At 37.9% G+C, this 21,266-nt stretch overlaps 6 protein-coding genes and 1 non-coding gene across 12 annotated transcripts; 4 read left to right on the forward strand and 3 right to left on the reverse strand.

Annotated features, from left to right (window-relative positions):
* The first annotated feature begins 585 nt into the window (after positions 1–585).
* On the forward strand, positions 586–657 carry TRNAP-UGG (transfer RNA proline (anticodon UGG)). Its single transcript has one exon. It is a non-coding gene; the product is annotated as a tRNA-Pro (tRNA).
* A 196-nt stretch (positions 658–853) lies between these two features.
* Positions 854–2,510, reverse strand: LOC126784262 (nucleosome assembly protein 1;4-like). The gene is made up of 8 exons (XM_050509740.1): positions 2,415–2,510; positions 2,297–2,351; positions 2,059–2,115; positions 1,824–1,940; positions 1,680–1,729; positions 1,390–1,574; positions 1,135–1,243; positions 854–934 (listed from the first exon to the last, which is right to left on the reverse strand). The coding sequence occupies exons 1-8, from the start codon at positions 2,508–2,510 to the stop codon at positions 854–856; spliced, it is 750 nt and encodes a 249-aa protein (XP_050365697.1).
* A 244-nt stretch (positions 2,511–2,754) lies between these two features.
* LOC126782860 (GPN-loop GTPase QQT1) lies at positions 2,755–6,385 on the forward strand. Of its 3 annotated transcripts, none has more exons than XM_050508192.1 (12): positions 2,755–2,871; positions 3,390–3,526; positions 3,616–3,660; positions 3,750–3,829; positions 4,121–4,195; positions 4,669–4,772; positions 4,873–5,029; positions 5,143–5,230; positions 5,322–5,394; positions 5,477–5,607; positions 5,932–6,034; positions 6,160–6,385. In XM_050508192.1, exons 2-11 carry the CDS (start codon positions 3,435–3,437, stop codon positions 5,990–5,992), a joined length of 906 nt encoding a protein of 301 aa, XP_050364149.1. In that variant the 5' UTR covers positions 2,755–2,871; positions 3,390–3,434; the 3' UTR covers positions 5,993–6,034; positions 6,160–6,385. The 3 variants fall into 3 exon arrangements, with proteins under 3 accessions (XP_050364149.1, XP_050364147.1, XP_050364146.1); XM_050508190.1 differs by having other exon boundaries at positions 2,802–2,871; positions 3,396–3,526; XM_050508189.1 differs by lacking the exon at positions 2,755–2,871 and having other exon boundaries at positions 2,919–3,526.
* Positions 6,386–10,079: 3,694 nt separating this feature from the next.
* LOC126784398 (uncharacterized) lies at positions 10,080–11,116 on the forward strand. The gene has a single exon (XM_050509864.1). It carries the CDS (start codon positions 10,133–10,135, stop codon positions 10,919–10,921), a length of 789 nt encoding a protein of 262 aa, XP_050365821.1. The 5' UTR covers positions 10,080–10,132; the 3' UTR covers positions 10,922–11,116.
* Positions 11,117–11,929: 813 nt separating this feature from the next.
* LOC126782553 (uncharacterized) lies at positions 11,930–14,053 on the reverse strand. Of its 2 annotated transcripts, XM_050507815.1 has the most exons (5): positions 13,427–14,052; positions 13,214–13,340; positions 12,726–12,897; positions 12,359–12,526; positions 11,930–12,174 (listed from the first exon to the last, which is right to left on the reverse strand). In XM_050507815.1, the coding sequence occupies exons 1-5, from the start codon at positions 13,947–13,949 to the stop codon at positions 12,169–12,171; spliced, it is 996 nt and encodes a 331-aa protein (XP_050363772.1). In that variant the 5' UTR covers positions 13,950–14,052; the 3' UTR covers positions 11,930–12,168. The 2 variants fall into 2 exon arrangements, with proteins under 2 accessions (XP_050363772.1, XP_050363773.1); XM_050507816.1 differs by lacking the exon at positions 11,930–12,174 and having other exon boundaries at positions 12,355–12,538; positions 12,657–12,897; positions 13,427–14,053.
* A 119-nt stretch (positions 14,054–14,172) lies between these two features.
* Positions 14,173–15,841, forward strand: LOC126782554 (uncharacterized). Of its 3 annotated transcripts, none has more exons than XR_007670771.1 (4): positions 14,173–14,315; positions 15,039–15,144; positions 15,392–15,466; positions 15,587–15,841. XR_007670771.1 is itself a non-coding variant. In XM_050507817.1 (4 exons), the coding sequence occupies exons 1-3, from the start codon at positions 14,203–14,205 to the stop codon at positions 15,404–15,406; spliced, it is 234 nt and encodes a 77-aa protein (XP_050363774.1). In that variant the 5' UTR covers positions 14,173–14,202; the 3' UTR covers positions 15,407–15,441; positions 15,587–15,841. The 3 variants fall into 3 exon arrangements, 1 of the variants encoding a protein (XP_050363774.1); XR_007670772.1 differs by having other exon boundaries at positions 15,392–15,462; XM_050507817.1 differs by having other exon boundaries at positions 15,392–15,441.
* Positions 15,842–16,081: 240 nt separating this feature from the next.
* Positions 16,082–19,206, reverse strand: LOC126783528 (protein NPGR1). Its single transcript, XM_050509011.1, has 6 exons — positions 19,086–19,206; positions 18,504–18,834; positions 18,168–18,429; positions 16,813–18,044; positions 16,592–16,739; positions 16,082–16,505 (listed from the first exon to the last, which is right to left on the reverse strand). Exons 2-6 carry the CDS (start codon positions 18,702–18,704, stop codon positions 16,195–16,197), a joined length of 2,154 nt encoding a protein of 717 aa, XP_050364968.1. The 5' UTR covers positions 18,705–18,834; positions 19,086–19,206; the 3' UTR covers positions 16,082–16,194.
* Positions 19,207–21,266: the final 2,060 nt, after the last annotated feature.

Below are 21,266 nucleotides of genomic sequence, written 5' to 3' on the forward strand. Positions count from 1 at the left end.
TCTACCTGGCTCTGCATGCTTCTACTCTAAAAGATGAAAGATATCTTTCTCCTAGGATTCCATTATTAGTTCACAGCTAAAAAGTAGAAGTAATCTAATTCTAATTTTCTAAATGAAAGGTTCATTCCACAATTCTGCATATTCTCATATCTAAAACAATTTTTAATTCAAAAAACAAATAACAGCATTTTAGAGTATAATTTGTTTGTCAAAAAAAGAGAGTATAATTTGATAATCCTCTTACCCAAAATGTTTAATCCTGAACAAAATTTAGCATCAGATTAGACATAAGGCGCAAACAATATATATTACAAAATTGTATTTAAGAAGAACCGGTTTGCAGCAAATGCAAATGTCATGGCTCATTTTTTGAAGGTCTGGCAATATGTCATGTGGCAATGTGATCTCTTATTCTCTGGCGTCAATTCTTCGACCACACTCCATGATCATGACATGACAGCTCGATTCCATGGAGGATGCATAATTGTATTGTCACACATTGGACTTTTGCTTCCATAATTTTTATCAGAGACAGGATCTAGCTTAACCAATTATGAATATTATTATGAAGAAAGTTAACAAACTGGGCATTTGGTCTAGTGGTATGATTCTCGCTTTGGGTGCGAGAGGTCCCGAGTTCGATTCTCGGAATGCCCCCTTTTTTGATGTCGTAAGATGTTTCTCAATATAGTCTCAACTGAATCCTATCTTCCAACAGGTTTTTAGTCTTTCATGGTAATCTGTATGAGATCAATTTGGGATTGTACATGAGCAATAAGCTGTTTTGATTTAGACTTTTTCCAAAATATGGAGCCAACAGATTTACTAGTCCAACTCCAGAAATTTTAGCTGTCTAACGACTCATCTCTCTCAACAGCCTCCCCGGTAAACCATGAAACAGCATGGGGGATAATTTGATTCCGAATAAATTGACCTACATTTAAGTACAGAGATTTTTCAGGCACCAACAATCAATAGCGGAATTGAGAACGAAAAACCGAACGATCATCCTAATAACAAGATAATGAACTCACCCCATATAGAAATCATGGTCCATCTGAATTGCACGTATATAACTCTGTTATGAAAGAGAAGCATATATGACGCCAGAAAAAAGTTGAATAACCAGCTTACATCATCTACTTCAAGTGCATTGAAAAATTTGAAGAAACTGTCACAAGCTTCAGTTGTATCGATTGCCTTGGCATACTTTGATCTCGAATTTGCTTTCTTCCTTGGGCATCTGTGTCAAGCATCTTGTCGGATACCATATAATCTCAGTCCTACAAAATCCCAGGTGCCCTTCAAATTATTGTCAATATGTACAAACAACTAGTCAGTAGTCAACTGCAGAGACCTTAGCAGCTAGAAGGTTGGGACCTAACTTACCCGGTAATATCTTTCACAATGGATCTATCCTCATCACCCATGAAATATGTCTTGGTCAAGACAGAGTTTGCAAAGAAAGGATTGGTTTTAAACAAGAACTCAAGTTTGAAGCCTTTGTAGTAATCTATGGGAGACCACCTGATGTCTTTCAGATACTCGAGAGCTTGTTCATCACGATAACAAATCTAGTTTCGGAAGATGGTTACAACTATGTAAACATTATTGTATCAAAAAAAAAAAAACTATGTAAACATTATTAATGAGAAACATTATGCATGACCAACACCCACCTCATCATTATTTTGCAATGCATAGAGCCAGAAGTTAGGGACCCCTTTCTCTGCCAGAAGAAATAACATTTTTTGTTACAGTCATGAAATAATAACAAATTACTAGAAAGTTCATGGATATACATCTAACTATCAAAAGTTTACCATTGACAAATGTTGCTTCCTCTTCAGAGTCACTATTAACTCCATCTGGTTCAGGACTATCTTCATCTGCTTCATCACCATTTACAATATTGTATATCTGTGGAGAATTAACTTTATCTTTAAAACTAAAAGAAGATAGAGATAGAGATAGAGATGACACAAAAATTGATACATTGTATAAACGATCTATATACCTGTTCATATACAATGTTTGACAAGAGTCATAAAATTTTACATGCATAAATTGCTGCTCTATCCTTGTCAAACTCTGATTTCAGAGCTTCATATTTTCCTTCAAGTTGATAAAAAAAAACCATCAAGGTATTTTAAATTGCATGTAATAATATCAAACGATCATGTAATAATATCAGGGTAAATGATCAAGAAGCCGCAATAAGCACACCACAAGAAGTATATATAATATGGAACAAAGCTGTAGATGGATTTGCCATAAACAAAAGAACATAACATACCAATTCTGAATGCACATATCAAAGCACAACTGTAAGAGTATGGAACTCTATCAAACTGAATAATACAATATCCCATAAAGAAACTAAAACAAATACAAATCTAAGACGACAATAGTACCTGGATCGATCTTAGACTTTCAACACACTCCCTGACATTCTCGAGGAAAGTGGAGGGATGTGCAGATATTTGGGTCGTCTGCGGAGCCTCCCCCATAAACCCTGTAAGAAAAGAACCGAATAGTCGACCTACGTAAACAAGATTAAAACCGTCGAGCAATACCAAAGTTCATACCACATTGAAACAAGCTTAATGTCAATTTCATATTGCGATATCATAGCCGCAGGATGCTCATGCTCATCAAGACATCAACGGCCAGGCTTCAAAGAAAACAACTAACCACGAACATATACAAGGAGAGAACTAGACCAGTCGAGACACAGTACCGCGCCTAAATTTTAAACCCTAATTAAACCCCTAAATCGGAACCAACCCAATATTCCAACCCTTTCAGGTGGTCAGCCTCTTTCTTTGGAACAGGAACAAGAACAAAAAGAACAAGCGCAAGAAATATTAGGTGAATTTCTCCACCCGCAAATTTACTTTCTTTGCTGTTTTCTCCCTGTAACTTTAATTGGGTTTGATTGGGATTCATCAGTTTCTTTTTTATTTCTGAACTGGGTCTGTTTCCTTCGTTGAATTTACTAGTCAGAAATTAACATATGCTTTCTGGGTTGTTATCATTTTGGGCTGTGATTTGAGTTCTTCCTTACTGATTTCGATTATTGGTTTATTTGTGAGCTTATAGTAGACTATGACATTCTAAGCCATTTTTGTTTTAGGTTCGATTTGATTCTCATGTTCACTATTTAGTTTAATCAATTGCAAAACTCTCTGATATCAAATATGGAGAACATTTTCGTACATAGGAAGATTTGTTGCTCCAGTTACTGCAGTGCAGAGTTGTTTGCTTTGGGTATCTAACACTATGTTATTGTTTTCTATTTGTTGTGAATCTTTATGTACGTGTTATTATTTTTTACTAGTTTCTTAATTGTTAGAAGTAAATAAAATTGGGTTCTGATACGAAATAAGAACTAAGATCAAGTGGAGCAAGAAGAGTGACTGACGAAAGTGAAGATGGTGTTCGGGCAAGTTGTAATTGGTCCACCTGGCTCAGGGAAGTCCACTTATTGTAATGGCATGTCACAGTTTCTCGAACTCATTGGAAGGTGAATGCTCTCTTGATTCTGTGTTTTGGGATGAATTATACTTCAAAGTGTGTGATGTATATACTGTCATGTCGTTTTTTTTTCTGCAGGAAAGTTGCAGTGATCAATTTGGATCCGGCTAACGATTCATTACCGTATCCTCTTCAATTTATTTAGCATTATAGTTCATGTATTTGCAGTGTTGCATTTGTTTCTAGTATGTGAAACCTTGACTTAAGTGTAGGTATGAATGTGCTGTGAACATAGCTGATCTTATCAAACTAAATGATGTCATGGCGGAACATACTCTTGGTCCAAATGGAGGTCAGAGCCTACCATCCCTCTTTTTCTCACATTAACACAAAGTTTATTCATCCCCTAGGATTTGTAAACAAGAAGGCAAATTGTACAGTTCATATTATTGACTGATCTTATCGTCCCTCACTTGTGAGCTAAAAGCTCTTCATCTATTTTCTGGAGTAATCTAAAATGTAGTGGAAGATGCTTAACTGTCCTCTTGAAGCTTTGTTGATGTATTTGGTGCTACACATACTTGTGAAGTATGAAACATCTTATTCTGCAGCTTCTGAACTTTCTGTTGTCATGTTCATCCAGGTCTTGTATATTGCATGGATTTTCTAGAGAAAAATATTGACTGGTTGGAGGCTAAGTTGAAACCTCTTCTTAAAGGTATCTTTTGCCTTGCTTTTCATTTTTATGATAATCAGACTCTGTTATCCTTATTAATATCTTCTTCCCTCAAGTTATTTGTATATGTAGTTGACGTATGATACATCATGACTACTAAGTGTTGCAATAGTTTTATTTGTTCTTTCTTTTCTTTCCTTAATAATAGGCTGATAGGGATATACTCTGCAGCTTCCCTGAAAATTTGTTAATCGGCTAGTATGTGATATTTTCATTGTAATATGAAGAAGGGGTACAAATTGGAGCCTTTCATATGGTAGCTCAAAATTTTACTGATTCAACGATTAATTCTTAAATTCAATGTTTTAATGAAGCTTTCAGAAATTATGCCGGCATATATATTAGGCTTATTTTAAAGTTATGAAAACGACATGAAATGTCAGCAATCTTCTAGTTTATTATTTGTAGTGGTACAGTTGACAATTGCGTTCTGCTCCCTATCAATGTTACTGCAGATCACTATCTTCTCTTTGATTTTCCTGGCCAAGTGGAACTCTTCTTTCTTTATTCCAACGCCAAGAATATTATTATGAAACTCATTAAGAAGTTGAACCTCAGGGTATGATCATGTTCTTCTTCTTTTGGTATTGTTTTTTTTTCCTTGTTGTGTTGACCACATGACTACAAATAATAGATTTGCCTTCTCTTCATTTCTGCAGTTGGTTGCAGTGCATTTAGTTGACGCCCATCTTTGCAGTGACCCTGCAAAGTATATCAGTGCATTGCTTCTCTCTTTGTCAACCATGATACATATGGAACTCCCACACATAAATGTCCTGTCTAAGATTGATTTGATACAGAACTACGGAGAGCTAGGTAATGGCTGCACTTCCTTTCCTTTATCTACTTCTCTTACACTTGACTTGCATTGATGCTAATTATCTGACACTCATCCTTTCTAACAGTTAGCATTTTCTTAATTTGTGCAGCTTTCAACCTTGATTTCTATACTGATGTTGAGGATTTATCTTATCTTCAGAACAGTCTTGATCAGGATCCTCGCTCAGCTAAATTCAGGTCTGATTAATATTAGGAATTCAGGGTTATAGAGCAAACTTATGAGGAGCTGTGTACTTTAACAGTAATTTTTTGGTGGTTAATATTGTAGAAAGCTTACCAAGGAGCTCTGTGGAGTCATAGAAGACTACAGTCTTGTCAGCTTTACAACCTTAGATATTCAGGCATGCCACCCCTCTTCAATTTACTCCTGACTGACGTCATGCATTGTTTATACTATGTATTCTCAGTCAGATAATTTTTCAGGATAAAGAGAGCGTGGGAAAACTAGTTAAGCTGATAGACAAGACCAATGGGTACATTTTTGCTAGCATTGAGACAAGTGCGGTAGAATTCAGCAAAATTGCAATTGGTCCCGTTGATTGGGATTACCACAGATATCCTTTATTTTATATTCCCGAATAGTTTTGTTCATCTACCTTCCTTCTGTAGATATACTCATAAGCTTATGAAATATTTGGCACCGGCTTTTATCCACATTAAAAAATTGTTCCCATCTGGTATGGACTTCAAACTTTCTTGGTGCCATCATAGTTTTTTTTGTTAGATTTTGTGAGGACTGTCAGACCTGAGTTTTGAGGCCGGGTTCCAAGAACTGGGTCTGGCGGTTATGGGTTCCTAAAGAAGTATTTTGTATTTGGGCTAAAATACATTTGAACCAAAAATTCCATGTTTAAATTTTGCTTAACGAAATAGCTTACAGTTGGAGAAGTGCAAGAGAAGTACATTAAGTTTGACGAAGACTTTGATGACAATGAATAGCTTGCAACTTTATGGCCTTTGTCATGGAAGAAGATGATACTGGTAAGTAAACTCCCATCTTAATTCTATCTGTAATTCTATTCGTCCATCTGTGTGTTTGAGCAAATTTGTTTATTCATAGTCTAGAAGCTCACAGTTTTAGTGCCTACCGTCCCATGTTTTCCCAGGAATCTCATCAACTGAATTCTGGATAACTCACCAGTTTCTCCCCTCCACTATCATGTTAGTTTAAACGCGTTCCATATGTAAGGGGTTTTGTGTTCAGATAATCAGGTTGTATAATAGGCTCTGGTCATGCATGTATACGAAAATGTAGCTTGCACATATGAACTGTTTAGAAGAGGTTTTGCAGAATGATTTGAGTTTTGACTGCGAGGGTTATGGATGCTGATTAATGTAAGAGATTTAAATCATTTAATCATTCCTATTCGTTCACTCTAATACAGTAATCAAGATGTAGAAATCTTCTTCTGGGCTTATGCTTGTTGAGAAATGACGTCCCAGGGAGATGACTCCAACCGGTCCTTGATTTTAGCTGTCGGGGTTTTTTTTGTATCTTACTAGTTAGATTATGGATTGCTTTTGCTTCCATTGGATATGTTTAATCTGAATAAACCGCATGGAACTGGTACAAGGTCGTTTGCGTTGACAATTATAGAGGGGATCGAAGAAGATTACAAGGAGCGAGTAGTTTAGTTTAGCTAGTGTAGTTGTGAACATCCATATTAAAATCCTCCTGTAGAAAATTAATGGTCAATTAAGAAATAAGAAGCAAAAAAGAGTGCGCCACCATGTGAAGTATGCAGTAGGACTATGTCATGTAGACACTATATTATCTACGAGTAAATGTGCAACGTAATTGAACTGCACGATGACATATGACCTGATGCAACATTTGGTTATCCAAAATTAATGCTTAACCAACATTATCATTAGATATTGTGTTAGATACAACGTCTCCCTGGGACGTCATTCCTTGCTGGAAGGGAAACAAAGTCCAACCATTTAATTTGTTACGCAATTACACAACATGTGAGATTAATAAGACGTACTGTATGCGTGCTCCGCAAGAAGTTTGGCTTTTAGAAAGTTCCATTTTTTTCTTCTTCTGATAGTGTCGATCTTATAGAAGTGGACCGCTACTGACGGACATGTAAGATGAGGCGGGGTTTTGTTCAACATTATGATGATGGGAAAAACCAAGGAACAAAATCTCCCCGATATTTCCGATATCTCCATTAAAAAAAAAACGATATATTTTAGGGGTAAATATCTTATTTTTTCCTGTATCTGCGATATTTCTCTGATAACATAAAATATCTCTAATATTTCTCCGATATTTACGATATATCCGATATATCTTCGATATTTTAGAGAAATATTTGAAAATTTTCACTTAAAAAATTTAATTCAATTTGAGGATGTCTCAGACTCTCCTTGACTTGGATTTTTTTATTAATTAATCACCTCGAGGGATATAAAAATAAGAGTAGTCCTTCAATCGGCTAATTTTCAATTTTTCGTAAAAGATATCGAGAATAGGAGTGAAAGTTCAAGTCTTAACTCTTAAAAGTCAAGCTATATCAGTGACCAGTGCTCTCATTGACCTTGAGAGAATCCAAAATAAAGGGTCACAACATAGTCTCACACTCTCATGACGATCATAAGAGAATATCCAGAATTTTTGTAACAAATGTTCTCCTCGAGGAATATAGAAGAGTAGTAATCTTTATCTCCTTGACGTCCTCTCAAATGATATCTAGATAAGGAGTGTTCTCCTTGAGCACTATTGGGGAAAGTAAGAAAATATGAGTCACATTGTAGTCATTGTCTCCTAGAAGTTCCCTCATACCTTCATAGATTGCTAGCAACCTGTGAACCCATCATGGAAGGATGATAATACTGAAATTTGACATGCGTATTTTAGCACAAACGGCTTCCTCTTTTGCTTGTGAAAGAAAGTTGAATACTTTTGCTCTTATTCATACAAAGAAATGGAACCGTCTTGCATATCAAAAGTCGGAAAAATTCGTATACTACTACTATAACACAAAGTTACGACTACGTGATAAACGAGCAAAGGATAATGTGATCAATGAAAACAATTATATCGATTTACTTCATGTTGCTATGAACCACTTCAGAATGACATTGATCCTCTTCATGATTGGATTATGCATGCACACCTCGATGATGAAAATGACAACCCTCCTCCACATGTCGTAGAAAAGGCAACTGATTTTGGAATTGATGTAAACAAGGTATTATCTGATGAAGTTGGAGACCCGGGAGATGATTCTGATAATGTTAGTGTGTGGGGCGGTGTAGCAACTCCAGATAGTTCAGATAGTGATGATGACGATGGTAGTGGTAGTAATGGTGGTAATGGTGATGGTAGTGGTGCAAGTCGACAAGGTGGTAGAAATACAAGATTTGAATATGGACAATTTTATGTAGGTGGATAATTTGAGCAGTTTACTTGTGAAAATAATTTTGATCATGCTACCCAAGATGAGAATCATGGATCTAGAGCAGGCGGTCATGGTGCGCAACAGAAAAATAGGTGCAGAAAGAGGACAAGAGGAGTCATTGATGATCAAAATATTTCATCTGATGTTAGTTCAGTTGCCTTAAGTTTTGATTCTATCAGTTTAGGCACATAGCACAGTGTGATGTCAAACGAATCACATGAAGTCAACTATCAATATGGTCATCATATTTACAATTATGGTCAGTTTGAAGACGTTTATGATCAATTATCGAGTTGGGTTCATCCTTACTACCCCATTCTCGGAGAAACTATTAGTAGCTCAAAAGAGATATATAACTATCATGTTAACCATTACAATTCGTACTATATGACTCGTATGTCTTGGGCAAAGTATTGTAGTTTTGTTGACCAACGTGCATTTTTTCAAGCACCTAGAGCTTCTTTCTAGTACTAGATAAAATTAATAATTGTATTTGTTTGTATGTAATTCAATAATAAATAAATAAATAATTTCGGAAGAGGAACGATATTTTTTTTCCAATATCCCCGATATATCTCCGATACATCCGATATCTCATTTTTTCAAAAAAACGATATATCCCCCGATACCGATATTTTGAACCTTGGGAAAAACTACATGTTTTCTTTTTCCCCTTCTTCTCAAGAGAACAGTGTTACCCTTGTAGTGAAATTTGCACACCCAAAATTACAATTCACACACCTTATTCCATTTTTTACTAGTGAAATTTTAAAACTATTCTTATTTTTTTCTCTTCAAATTATTCATATGAGGACAATTTTGACATTTCACTAGTAAAAAGTGAGGTAGGGGTGTGTGGATTGTAATTTTGGGTGTGCAAATTTCACTACCCTTGTATTATTGAACTATATAGTTCCAGGACTTCTAGATTTTAGTTTGGTAGAGACTATAGACTGGTTTGGGGTAGACTACAGTGAAAATAGACCAAGTCAGGTAATGGATGGAATAAGCTGAAAGAACTCATGAAATTGGATTAGCCTTAGAGGAATAATAAATATAATCTATGTCATGTCGTAAATATATCATATTCGCCAGTCATTTTCAAGTCCCTATATCATTCTAGTTAGATCAATATTAGGTTAGTTACTGGACGCCGTATTACTGAAATTCAGCCTTCATTTTTTTAATCTATGATTATTACAAATAATATCGGCAGCCTTTTTAATCGCTCGTTGTCCAAATGCCCCTTCTAGATGACGTTACACTCACTAGCTAGTCTATGACATTGATAAAGATATGCGCGTTACCCACCAAGAAACATATGTTAGTTTTCAATTTCAAGTATGAACCCTGGACCAATTCAATCCCCTTCACCAAGCATAATGAGCATCATCTACTTGTTCAACACTTTCTTCTAGATCAATATATAGTTAGTTTGCAAATGAATAATTGATGCAGCAGTACTTTCCCAACGAAGTCAAATACCAATCCCATGTGGGCAGAACCTTCTGTTTGGATTTTCCCTTTCAAACCTTTAGTCTTGACTAAGCCCTTTGCGTTTCAAATCCGCCATTGCATTTCAAACTTCCACTTATATATGTGGCTAGCTCTATCTTCTTTCCTAATCAAACCGCACTTAAAAATCCTTAGCAATCTGAAACCCCAAACTATGTTGAGCCCTTTTAGCTGTGCCTTCTTCCATCCAGAAACATCTGATGAGTTCGACGAATCCATCATCACAGACAGTCCTTGTTCCACTCCAAGAAGATCATCATGTAGAAGAAGTGGTGGTCTCATCCATAGAATCCATCACAGCAACAAGGATAACAAGAACCCTTATTCGACTCGAGGCCTAGACAAGTTCTCTGCACTTATGGCTGATCTTGAAGAGAAACGTAAACAGATCTATGCTCAAACCGGCTCTGAGGACGATACCTTTGTTCGATTCGTGTACAAGGACTCAAACGACAACGTTCCTGTTCCGATTGTGCTCAAGTTGAAGGACAAGAAGCAAGAAGAGCAGAAGAAGAAGCCTCATCATCAGGAAAAGCATGCAGAAGCGTTAGATAAATTGACCGTTAAGCCCTCCGTTGTGCCCGCCAAAGAAGTAGTACTCGAGCAACAACCTAAGACCAACATGTTTGACTTCTTGTCGAACATCAACTTCAGGAGACCGTCGTTTTATCTTCCGGTGGTTGTGGTGTTGATTTTGGTGTTGTTGGCCGTGTTTGGGCGGTCGGTGGCCATTTTGTGTACCTCTATCGGTTGGTATGCGATTCCAACACTGAAAGAACAGAGCTCACAAACTGCTGCGAGAAGAAGAAGAGCTTCTAAGCCAAAAAAACTTGTGAAAAGGTCGAGCCAGAATAAAATTAGTACTAGTGAATTGTCTTCTCCGAAAAGTGAAGGCAATTCCTCTCCCCATCCCCGGAAACATGATCACCGGAAAAGTTGGTGATGCATGATGAAGCTGTTGATCGACTTGCATTTCTTCCTTCTTTCATTTTTATTTCTTTTCCCTATTTTCTTTGGGTCAAGAATTTGCAGCTGTGCATGTACAAATATTTGTGTTACAAGTTCCTAGCTTCAAACTGTCTTCCACATGTTGATAAATGTAAATTACGAGTAACCGGATGATGGTGTTCCGATTTGATTCCTTCAGAAAATGCATCGTGAAGAATCCATTCCATTATAATATGGGATTTAATTATCATCCACACTGAAAGTTGTGAGATTTATATTTGTAGACTAGAAAACTAGAAGTAATCTTGATGAAGCTATTTTAAATATAATGGCGTCCGACTCTCTTGAAAGTTGAAACAGTCATAATTAGCTTTTTAATCTTCCCGTTTACTCACGTTTATCTTCTAAATTATCGATTTTTAGAGGCTTCTGATGTGCATACACATCCTCTGCCTAACTAGCTGCCCAACACGTTCATTATTAATAAGGAGAACCAAGTATAGCTCAAATCGAACAAGATCATGTAGTTATATATGTGGTACACTTGGTGGTCGTCTTCTTAAAAAAAAAAACAGTTTTATCAGCAATTCTTAAGATCCACAACCAACCATGTTCTTTTATTTTCATTTGTTTTGTAATAACGGGGATGGAATACAGTGACCCTAACAATGGGGTTCAGCATGTTTTTGTTATAGAATATAGACCAAGGCGCTAGATTCGTTAAGTGAAGAAGGAGATAAGAAGACTTCCATCTTAATCTTAATAAAAGACTCCATACTTCAGCACCAAATTCCAATAGAAAGTCTCATTCTCAGGACTTGGTTTTTTAGGGTAAAGGTCTTGCCACAACGCAGGGATGATTGGTCAACCATGCCTGTTGGTCAGACTACAACGCAATAATAGTAGGCATTTACAACAATTTAAGCAACATTGGGTATTGCACTGAACTAAAACACTAGAATTAGCTGCATCGAATATAATAGTGCATGCAGAGGAGTGAGAATTGGATGAAGAAGCATAACTGTTAATGTTTAAATGTTTAATCACTGATCCCCAACAAAACGCATATATAAATTGTTGGTACAAATTTGGGGGCTTAATGGTACTCGTTACATTTACGAAAGGCTAATCTTTCATATTTGATCTAGCATGAAGACTAATCTTTAGCACTTTCCTGTCATACAGTGGCTTGTATGAGCTTCAACTCCCAGCTCTACAAGGAATTCTCAGACCCTGCCTTTTCTAATCCTGCACTCGAACAAAAGCATTTATTGTGCAGAGAGCAGAGGTACTATCACATGAATATAACATGTGCTAGCTGATTGAGATGTCTTCAAGCAAAAAGGGAAACCATGATTGAATTTTGGCAGACATATTATAACAGTAAGCCGTTTAAGCATCAAATTCTGTAGTTGGTTATTGAGTTTCAAACCTTAAATCTCTTTCTGGGAGCTTCATTGTCACTAAAACGAGAAAAGTGTTGCTGTTGCCTCGGATATGTTGTAGTTTCTCGTGTCCTACTACCGTTTTGCTGTATTTGATTTCTCAAATCTTGAAAAAATCCATCCTTGTCCCATGCAACCTCATAATCAGCCTTCAACTGAGATCCTTCCTGCAACATAGTGCTACATTTAGTTACAAACTTACAACCAACAAGAAAAAGTGGCCAATCAATGATCCAATATAAAATTCAATAAAAGTATCCACAGCACCAGCTATCAAGAACCTACCATATTGACTTATTGACATAATGACTGAAGATACTGCTACTATCACTCTTAAACTCTAGTGAAGAAAACCAAACTGCCTAGCTTCTGCAATGAGCGGCCACAAAACGCCTTGAAACAATTGTAGAAGTCCTTATGTTTTTCAAACTGAACCACAATCTTACAATGCAGACCTGATACCAACTCCTCACCATCCTCATTCGCATCCTTACCTGGATCATCGTCCTCAGCAACATTAAGATTCCTAATGATTGTAGATAAAAAAAAAGGAGCAGCAACAAGAATTATGCACGATTAGCTAATGTCTTTAGACTATGGAGCACCGACACGAACAAGAAGACACACGAGTTATTCCCAAAAAAGCAATCAAAACTTATAATAATTCTGTCAAAGTACTACATTTTCCAAGTTCTTCTCTTATCCATACCGGTTTAAGCAGTAAAGCAGGCATTCAGAACTAGTTGAACACATTACACTAGATTAGAACACATATTACTTCCTCGGCAGCTTTTCTAAGACATAACAACAGAAACAGAAGATAACAAACACATTTGACATGCCTTATCTTCCCAAATGTAGAAAAAATGGTATGTGTGACCAGCATTGAAGGCTTTGACGAAACTCGCGGCTCTGCGAACCACCTTGAAGGAACTCCCCTCAGTATTATAGTATCAGTCTCTTGCTTCCCTGCCAAAAACACACACCGACACTTCTAACCAAATCCACACTCAAAAATCTCAAATAAAAAAAAATCAAAACTTTCACCCTCAAACCTCGATTTCCGAAAGCCTGAAACTCCTCCCAGCCTTTCCTCATCACAATGAAATCATCCGACTCCAAAACGGCGACGTTTAGCTTAAACTGAACCCCTTCCAAATTGAGCTCAATCCCATCCATCTTGTCCACAATGTACCTCCTCCAATCCCCAAACTTCTTCTCCACCTCCTCAACGCTCCTCTCATCCTTCTCATCTTTCCTGCTCTTCTTCCTCAGAAACCCTAGGTCGCGGATGAAGATGGTTCCAGAAGCCACAGGGTCGTCCCTCTTCCGCTTCTTGAGGTCCTTCACTCTTCGAATCTTCAGGTCCTCCTCCTGAACTGTGATCGGATCGGAAAGCGAGGTTTTGAGGAAGTCAATTAGGGTTTGCTTCATCTTCCACTCGTCAATCGGCTTGCTCACGACTTGGCTCGACGGATACACCGTCATATTCAGCCTCATCCGCGGCGTTAGCGATAGTCCGTTCTCTATCTCCACGGTTTCAGTCGGCGAAAGCGAGTCCAGCTTCAGCGTGGTCATCTCAAATTAGGGTTTGGAGTTCTGAATCGAACAGTGACAGAGTAGAGAGAAGAAGAAGAAGCTCAGAAGAGAGAAGAGGATTGAAATCTAAATTATGATGCGGACGACGTCGTTTTGGTAGGGGGACAACTAAGATGACGAGGATGATAGTTATTTAATGACGTGGCACGCGTTAAAATGGAAAGTATAAATAGGAGTCTGGAAGGAGAAGTCAAATGAGAAAGCGATAGAGACGAGAGAGAGAGAGAGAGGAATGGGGTTGATGTGCTGTTTCGATGGAGGCCATAGCGCTCAGCAGAAGAAGGAACAAGAGAGGATGGCGTCGGCCGAGGTTGTTGCCAAAGCGGCTGAAGCTGCCCAACGAAGGTTCGCTTTTTTTGTTTGTCTATCTGATGGATCATGTTGGAATTGATTAGAGATTGAAAGTGGTTTAAATAGTGTTGTTGTTACTGGTTTCTGTTTGTCTTGGTGTTTGATTTGAGCGTGGGGGATGAAATAGTGAAGGCTGGAAATTGAAAAAAGAATCAAAACTTTGTGAAAATGGCTTGGAGAAATTTAGTGAATAAATATCATGATCAGACGTAGTTATGGAATTATGTACAGAAAAATAGAGCTGCTTGTCGAGTGAATCAGGAACCTGATAGCTGGTAGAGCCCTGGTTTCTGTTTGTTTGCTATGTGAATAGATTGCGCGGACGTTCTGATGTAATGATAAGTAATGTCATGTTTTGGAACTTTTTCCTAGTGTCCTGGTAGCTGATCATGTGCATTATGATCATCTTATTTATCGGCCTCATCGCTTTTTTGATCCAAGTATTTGCTATATGAAGCCAACTGTCAGCAACGTGTGTTGAATCGAAGTGAAACCTGGTTTGTTGGTAACGTAAAATAAGATTAGACGCATGCAGAATGAACAGCTGCTTATTAATAGGTCCATAATTACAACGCGCGAGGGTGCAGATTTTGACTCTTCCGAGTCTTCTCAGGGGTTATATATAGTTACACTTTGATCAGCGGAAAGCAATCCTTTTTTCAGGGATGGAAATGGTTTGGTAGTTAAAAAATTACTTACCCTGTATGTTTATTGCAGGCAAGAGGAATTCGAAAAGTCTGCAGCTGGTAGAGCTGCACGTGCACAGCAACAGGCGATTGCAAAGCAAGCTGCCAACTCCAACAAAGGCGAACCAGTGTTAAAGGTACTGTATTCCAGAATTATTCTTGAAAGATGGATGCTAGAGTGAGCCTCACTTTTAAGTTACATTACAAGGCCAATCGTTCTTGCTTCTGTTATATTTTAAGATCGTGCAGAGGAGATACTAGCAACAATGATGTCATTATGTCCTGTTCTTATGTTGTACTCACCATTGTATTTCTATATAGTGCAACTCTGCTGAAATCAGATAGTTCATATTTTTGACTGATTTGTTGGTTTCTCTGATGCAGTGGTCAATGGGATGAGGGAGCCTTCTCTCTCTCCAACAACTAGCGTTTTTGTGAGTCACCAAATGGCTGTTGTTAGTCAGTAATCTCTACAGTCATTCTCTAAACCTAATTGTTGGCAAAATTAATCAAAATTTCTCCCCAAATCTTCTATTAATTCATTCTTTCTCACAAATTATTTCTGTTTGTTTGCTGCAGTTTGTATTATAGAAGATTCATCTTTATTCTGTGGATTGTCGATTTCTCTTCTGCCAGCATAGGACATCCCATATCTCCATAGCTCAATCGCCTCAATGTTCATTGTAATTTGCTTGTTTATTGTAAATGGAATGTTGAGGAACACAATTAGAGTTGCATACTCTTTTTCAGCATCTTGCTTTGGCCACGGAAAACTGTGCAACAATTTGTTGTGTAATCTTTAGAAATATTTGCAGCTACGCTCATCATTTTGAATTTTGACTATCAGATAAATCATGGGATTCTAGAGACACAGGGATCCCGTGCTACCTCATAATTATAGATTTCTAAATTATTTGAGTTTCTTTTGGCCATCCTTGGATACTTATACTCCAAAAAATGAACAGAGCAAACGATTCATTGATATTTCCCAAGACTTGTAAAGCAGTTACTCGGGCGATTACAAGAACTAAAACAATCATTAAGATGTACTGATCGTAAGTTACGTTTGATTTTGATAAGATGGACTAAAGTAGCAAGGTTGCTGTACATTTATAATACTTAGGATATGCGTAATAAGTCTATTACCCTGGAAGTGGTATGCTTAAGACTAATTGTGAAACCAATGTTTACACAAAGCTCTGAACCGGAGCAGACAGCTGAAGCTCGTATGCAGCCTGGAAAAATTCTGCTGCTTGCTGCAAAGAGCCTTCCATTTTTGACAGCAGACCGAGGTTCAACCAGGCATCGTGGTTTGTGGGTTCTAATCGCAGAGCATCCATTAAAAAGCTTCTAGCAATAGGGAGTGATCCAGTACCGAATTTCATCAATACTTCTGCAGTTGAAACGATGCTTGGAACATAATCTGGCTCTATTGACAGTGATACTGAGAACGAAATGAGGGCTTCCTTGTGCTTGGATTGACCTTCAAATATCATACCTGCGAATGTGTATATTGGATTAGACCACATTAACTTTTTTTCATCTCAACATAAGCAACAAGATGATAAGAGAGTTCCAATGTACCTGTTGTATGCCAACTTTGGGGAGAATAAAATTCAATCATTTTTGCTTTGTTGATACATATTTCTGCATCAGGCCACAAATTTAGTGTTGTGTAAATGGCTGCCAAGTCCCTCCAGGCTTCCTTTTCCAAATTTCTTTCCAAAATTGCCTGCAGAACAAACAAGGAAGACCTTAACACAGATGAAGTATAATCAGAACCAGAGAAATTAAAGAATACAAACCTCAGAATCAAAGGTCTTTCCTTCCTCGAAGTTATTTGCCTCTGCATTCCTTTGTGCTTGAACAAAAGCTAGCAACATTCTGTACGTTTCTATTGCTTGCTTGGGATGTTCCTGGGCAACTTGAAGCACCGCTTTAAGCCTGAGCAGTTCTAACTGATCACTTCTTCCTGCTTCGTCCAAAGCATAATCCACAATGGCTTCAGCATCGTTGAATCGTTGTTCTGCAGAAACTACGAGGGCTAATAGCTTCCAGCCCTGTGCTGAGCTGCCAGCCACCATATCTGAATAGTTCATTGCTTGACTGGAAGCTGCATCGAGATTCCTTTGCAAGGCATTTTCAAGGCCAAGACTAAACATTATTTCAGGATCCTCCTTCCCATTAAGAGCAGCATAATTTAGAGAGTTCAACGACTCTCTCTGGAACATCGTTCTTTCAGACTCAGATATAGACGCTCTTGCAGCACCGCTATAGCAAATACCAAGAAACTTGTATGCTTGACCCATGAAATGCTCGCACTGATCACTGACCAAATCAATAGCTTTACGCGAAAATTCTATCCCTTCATGAGCATGAACCGTAGCTAGGGAACATAGCTTTGCTCCCAAGAGAAAAGAAAGGAAATGGGGCTTGTTCTTTGCTTCGGAAAAGCCTGCAACCTTTTCCAAGAGGTTGAGTGCTTCTTCATTTTTCCCACAGGCACTGTAACAAAGTGCAAGCAAGTACCATCTCTCAGCTCTACGATACAACCCTGGAAAGGCCTGCTCGAAATGATTAGCTAATAATTCAAACTGTCCAGTAACAGAAAGTGCATAACTCAGATGATCCATAACTTCTGGATCCCACTTTATTTGATTCGATGCCACCTTTTTCATGAGTATCAACAATAACAGGATTGCTTCTTCTGTATTGTTCCTGGGTGTAGTTGGACCCCATACTTGCAACTGAGGTGGAAGGCTTGCTTCAACACCACCATAGAGTAAAGTGCAAGCTAAACTTTTCTGCACACCAGCCAACCTCTCGGGGTCCAAATTCCATGGCTTGATCAGAGCCCGACGATATGCAGTTATTGCATCTTCAAGATATCCTGCCTTGGTCCACAATATAGGGAGCAACTCAAGTGCTTTGTGAAACATCTCTTGCAATTTACAGTCCTCACCTATTGCTTCAGGCATTCCATTAGGCAATGCCAGTTCAACTGTATCAAGAATAACCTTGCACTCCTTTGCAGCCTCTGTTGATTACACAAGTAAATTAACATTCACTACTCAGTTCCAACCAATCTCACACTTGTTAAAGAAAATAATATCTATTAATTACGAAAACAAACACATTAACAATGAGAAGTAGACAATACCTCTGAACCTTCCCAGCTCCCCCAATGATCTTGCCTTGAGCAATATTGCCTCAGTCAACAAGCTCACAGAATGCAAGGACATGACATTGAGAATCACATAGCTATCGCCTTTCGCACGCGATTTTCGGTGCCTAATTCTCTCAACAATGGCCTTGGCCATTCTTGGGGTCAAGTTCCTTATATCAATACCCTGAAACACCTGAAGAGCAGCATCATAATTCCCCCTCTGGAACTCAAGCCGCCCCAACAAGGCCCTAGCTTCCTGCATTCACAACAAACCAATTAACAAAACTCAGTTACATTCTCCAGTAAAACATAACAAAAGTAGAAACCCACCTCATAATTCAAAGAGAGAGCTTCTTTGAGAGTGGACTCAGCCTCATCAACTTGAATGTCTTCAAATTTAGAGGCCAAGTCCCAGTCTCTAGTGTTCCTCGAAGAAAGGCCACTCGCCGAGAAGTCCCTGGTGGCCAGTGACTCCGGCGACTGCGGCGGCTCTTCAAATTTGAACTGCTCTCCTGAACAAGCACACAACATCTTCTCCCAAAAACAGAGCTCACCCAAGTCCAATACTTCACAAGAAATGACCCAACAAAACTCACGTCTCAGTGATTTGCTTCATGCCAAACACGTCTCTGCCATTGAAGCTAGCAATGTACGGATTCTACTATGAGAAAAAAAAAACACACAAACCCAAGTATGTAAGATCCACAATGTGAGCTGCATAGGCCGTAACGAACAAGAGAAATGCCAATATTAAAAGCAACCCAACAAAGTCATAAGGACTAAACAACGCACATAAAGACGCTGAAAATTAAAGCTGGGAGATTTGTATGAAAAGACCAAGTCTTTATAAAGAGAGAAAGACACAATGAAAATTTGAAAAGGGCGAGACGAACAGAGAGAGTTTGAACTTACCCGAGAAACAAAAACCAAGACTGATTTGTAGCTACATGAAGAAAGAGTGAAAGCTACTCATCTCTCTGGTCTTTTTAGCCTGGGGGGTTTCCTTGAGTTTTCAGAAATTTGGAATCTTTGGGGTTTTGCAAGGTTCTGACCCAATGCCAAGTATGTGTGTGATGATTGTGGGAAAACAAGTAGAGTAATATGATGTGGGCTTGTATTTCTCTTTAGTTTTTACTTTCATCTTCTGACTTTCTGGTGGTACAGAAAGTTTTACTAATCTAGGCAAAGCTGATTGAAGACACATTTAGGTCATAGGTGGGTTGGTTAGACAGTTATGGTCATGTTTATTGAGCACTCATAGAATGGCAATGGTGTTAGATTTGTGATTAATTTTGGAACCTTGGGCAACAGCATAAAGTAAAGAACATAGCTTTAGGTTGAAAATTCAAATATTTAGGCTAGTTTTTCTTCTCTCTGTGTCCAAATTAGAAAGGAATTAGTAATGGGAAATAATACAGGTGCCCATATCACTATAATGTAGGAAACAATTTGATTTCAAAGGAGCTGGCTAGGGGTTATAGGCTGCTGGCTTCTGCAAAATTCATGTTCAGTAGTTGAAGCTTGCTGACTTGTCTTGGCTGGTTGGTTTTTTTTTTCTTTTCATTTACTTCCCTATTCAATTATCATCACATGAAATGATGATACATGTCCAAGGCCATGAGTACATGGAATGACTTGAATCATTTGATCACAAAATTCAGTACACGAGTTGGTGTTTTCAGCATTGGTTTTCTTTTCCTCTTTTTTACCTGGGTTGCTTTGCAGTAACTTTTACCTTTTCCTTTTTGTGTATAAGGTCATTTGGTTTGAAATTTCAAATAAGTCATTGCTAGCTGCTTGTGGGCGTACCACAATTCCACTACCCAAGATGGGAACTTTGAAAATGTACTACTATACTCAGCCAATTTTGAACTTGAATGGATTAGTATATAGGAATCCTAGTATATAACTATTGATGGGGGTACTGTTTTTTTTTTCATTTAAAAAAAAAACAGTACGTGATGGTATCATCAATAGTTTACTGATTACATTTGGTATCATCAATAGTTTATTGATTACAGATGAGATAAAACTGTATCTTAGACTAATTATATTATTACATACTTTCTTGTCTTCTTGTTTCAAATCATCCTTTAGCATCAAAACAAGCACGTTGCTCAAGAAGAACGAGCAGACCCCAATGTTTATATGCCCCCAATATTCTACAGGGAACTCCATGCTACGAGATTTGCTTATATACAAAATCAAAATCTGACCACTTTTTTCTTGTAGAAATTAGTCAAATTACCACTCACCAAATTTTACCTGTGTTTGTTTTTCATAAGAGAAACACGTGAAGGGTCTTCTTCTTTTTCTCTCATATGTCACCAGAGATTCTGGTGTTCTGAGAAATTGTGCTTGTCGTTTTGTTTCTTTGTGCAGATGGGCCTCTGACACCAGTCACACCACCATCGTTAACCCAAGGCTGAAGAGAGTCCTTTTTCAACCCTAATTCTGGTTTGTTAGGTATTAAACAAAATAGTAAACTGCTGTTGAATCTTGATAGTTGACTTGATAATTAATCCATCCAAGTGATCCAACAGCTCCCTTGGCCTCCAAATCAGATAGCAGCATCTTCTATTTTTGTTAATGTAGTTAGATCACTTAGATGCGTCCTTTCAAAAAACAAAAAAGTAGTTAGCTGCGTTTCAGTGAATTTAATCAATCTATCATCATCATCAACATAATGCACGGTGCCATGGTTGATGGTTCTAACTTCTAAGTTTGGTTCTTCTTCTTGTTTTTTTTTCCTGAGGCTGAAAAAAAAAACAGAGAGAGGCTGAACATTTAAACAAGAACACCACTGGCTCCAATGCTTCTTGGGCCTTTCCGATTTAATCTAGGAACCAATTAATAATAACTACAGTTTGAGGCTTTGAGCTTCGGAGCTTCCTATTGGCTATTGAAACCCTAAAACAATTCCTGCTCAAGTTTTTGACGAGAGCATAGAACAAGATGGAGAAGAAAGAAGAGCGATTTGAAGGTCGAGGGATTTGAAGAAGATAGGATAAGTGAATTGCCGGATCTGATAGTCATATACTTTCGTTCCTTCCAACTTTATGTGCGGTACGTACCGCTGTTTTGTCTATGAGA

The sequence above is a fragment of the Argentina anserina genome, chromosome 2 (genome assembly GCF_933775445.1).
Source record: "Argentina anserina chromosome 2, drPotAnse1.1, whole genome shotgun sequence".
Taxonomy (NCBI): domain Eukaryota; kingdom Viridiplantae; phylum Streptophyta; class Magnoliopsida; order Rosales; family Rosaceae; genus Argentina; species Argentina anserina.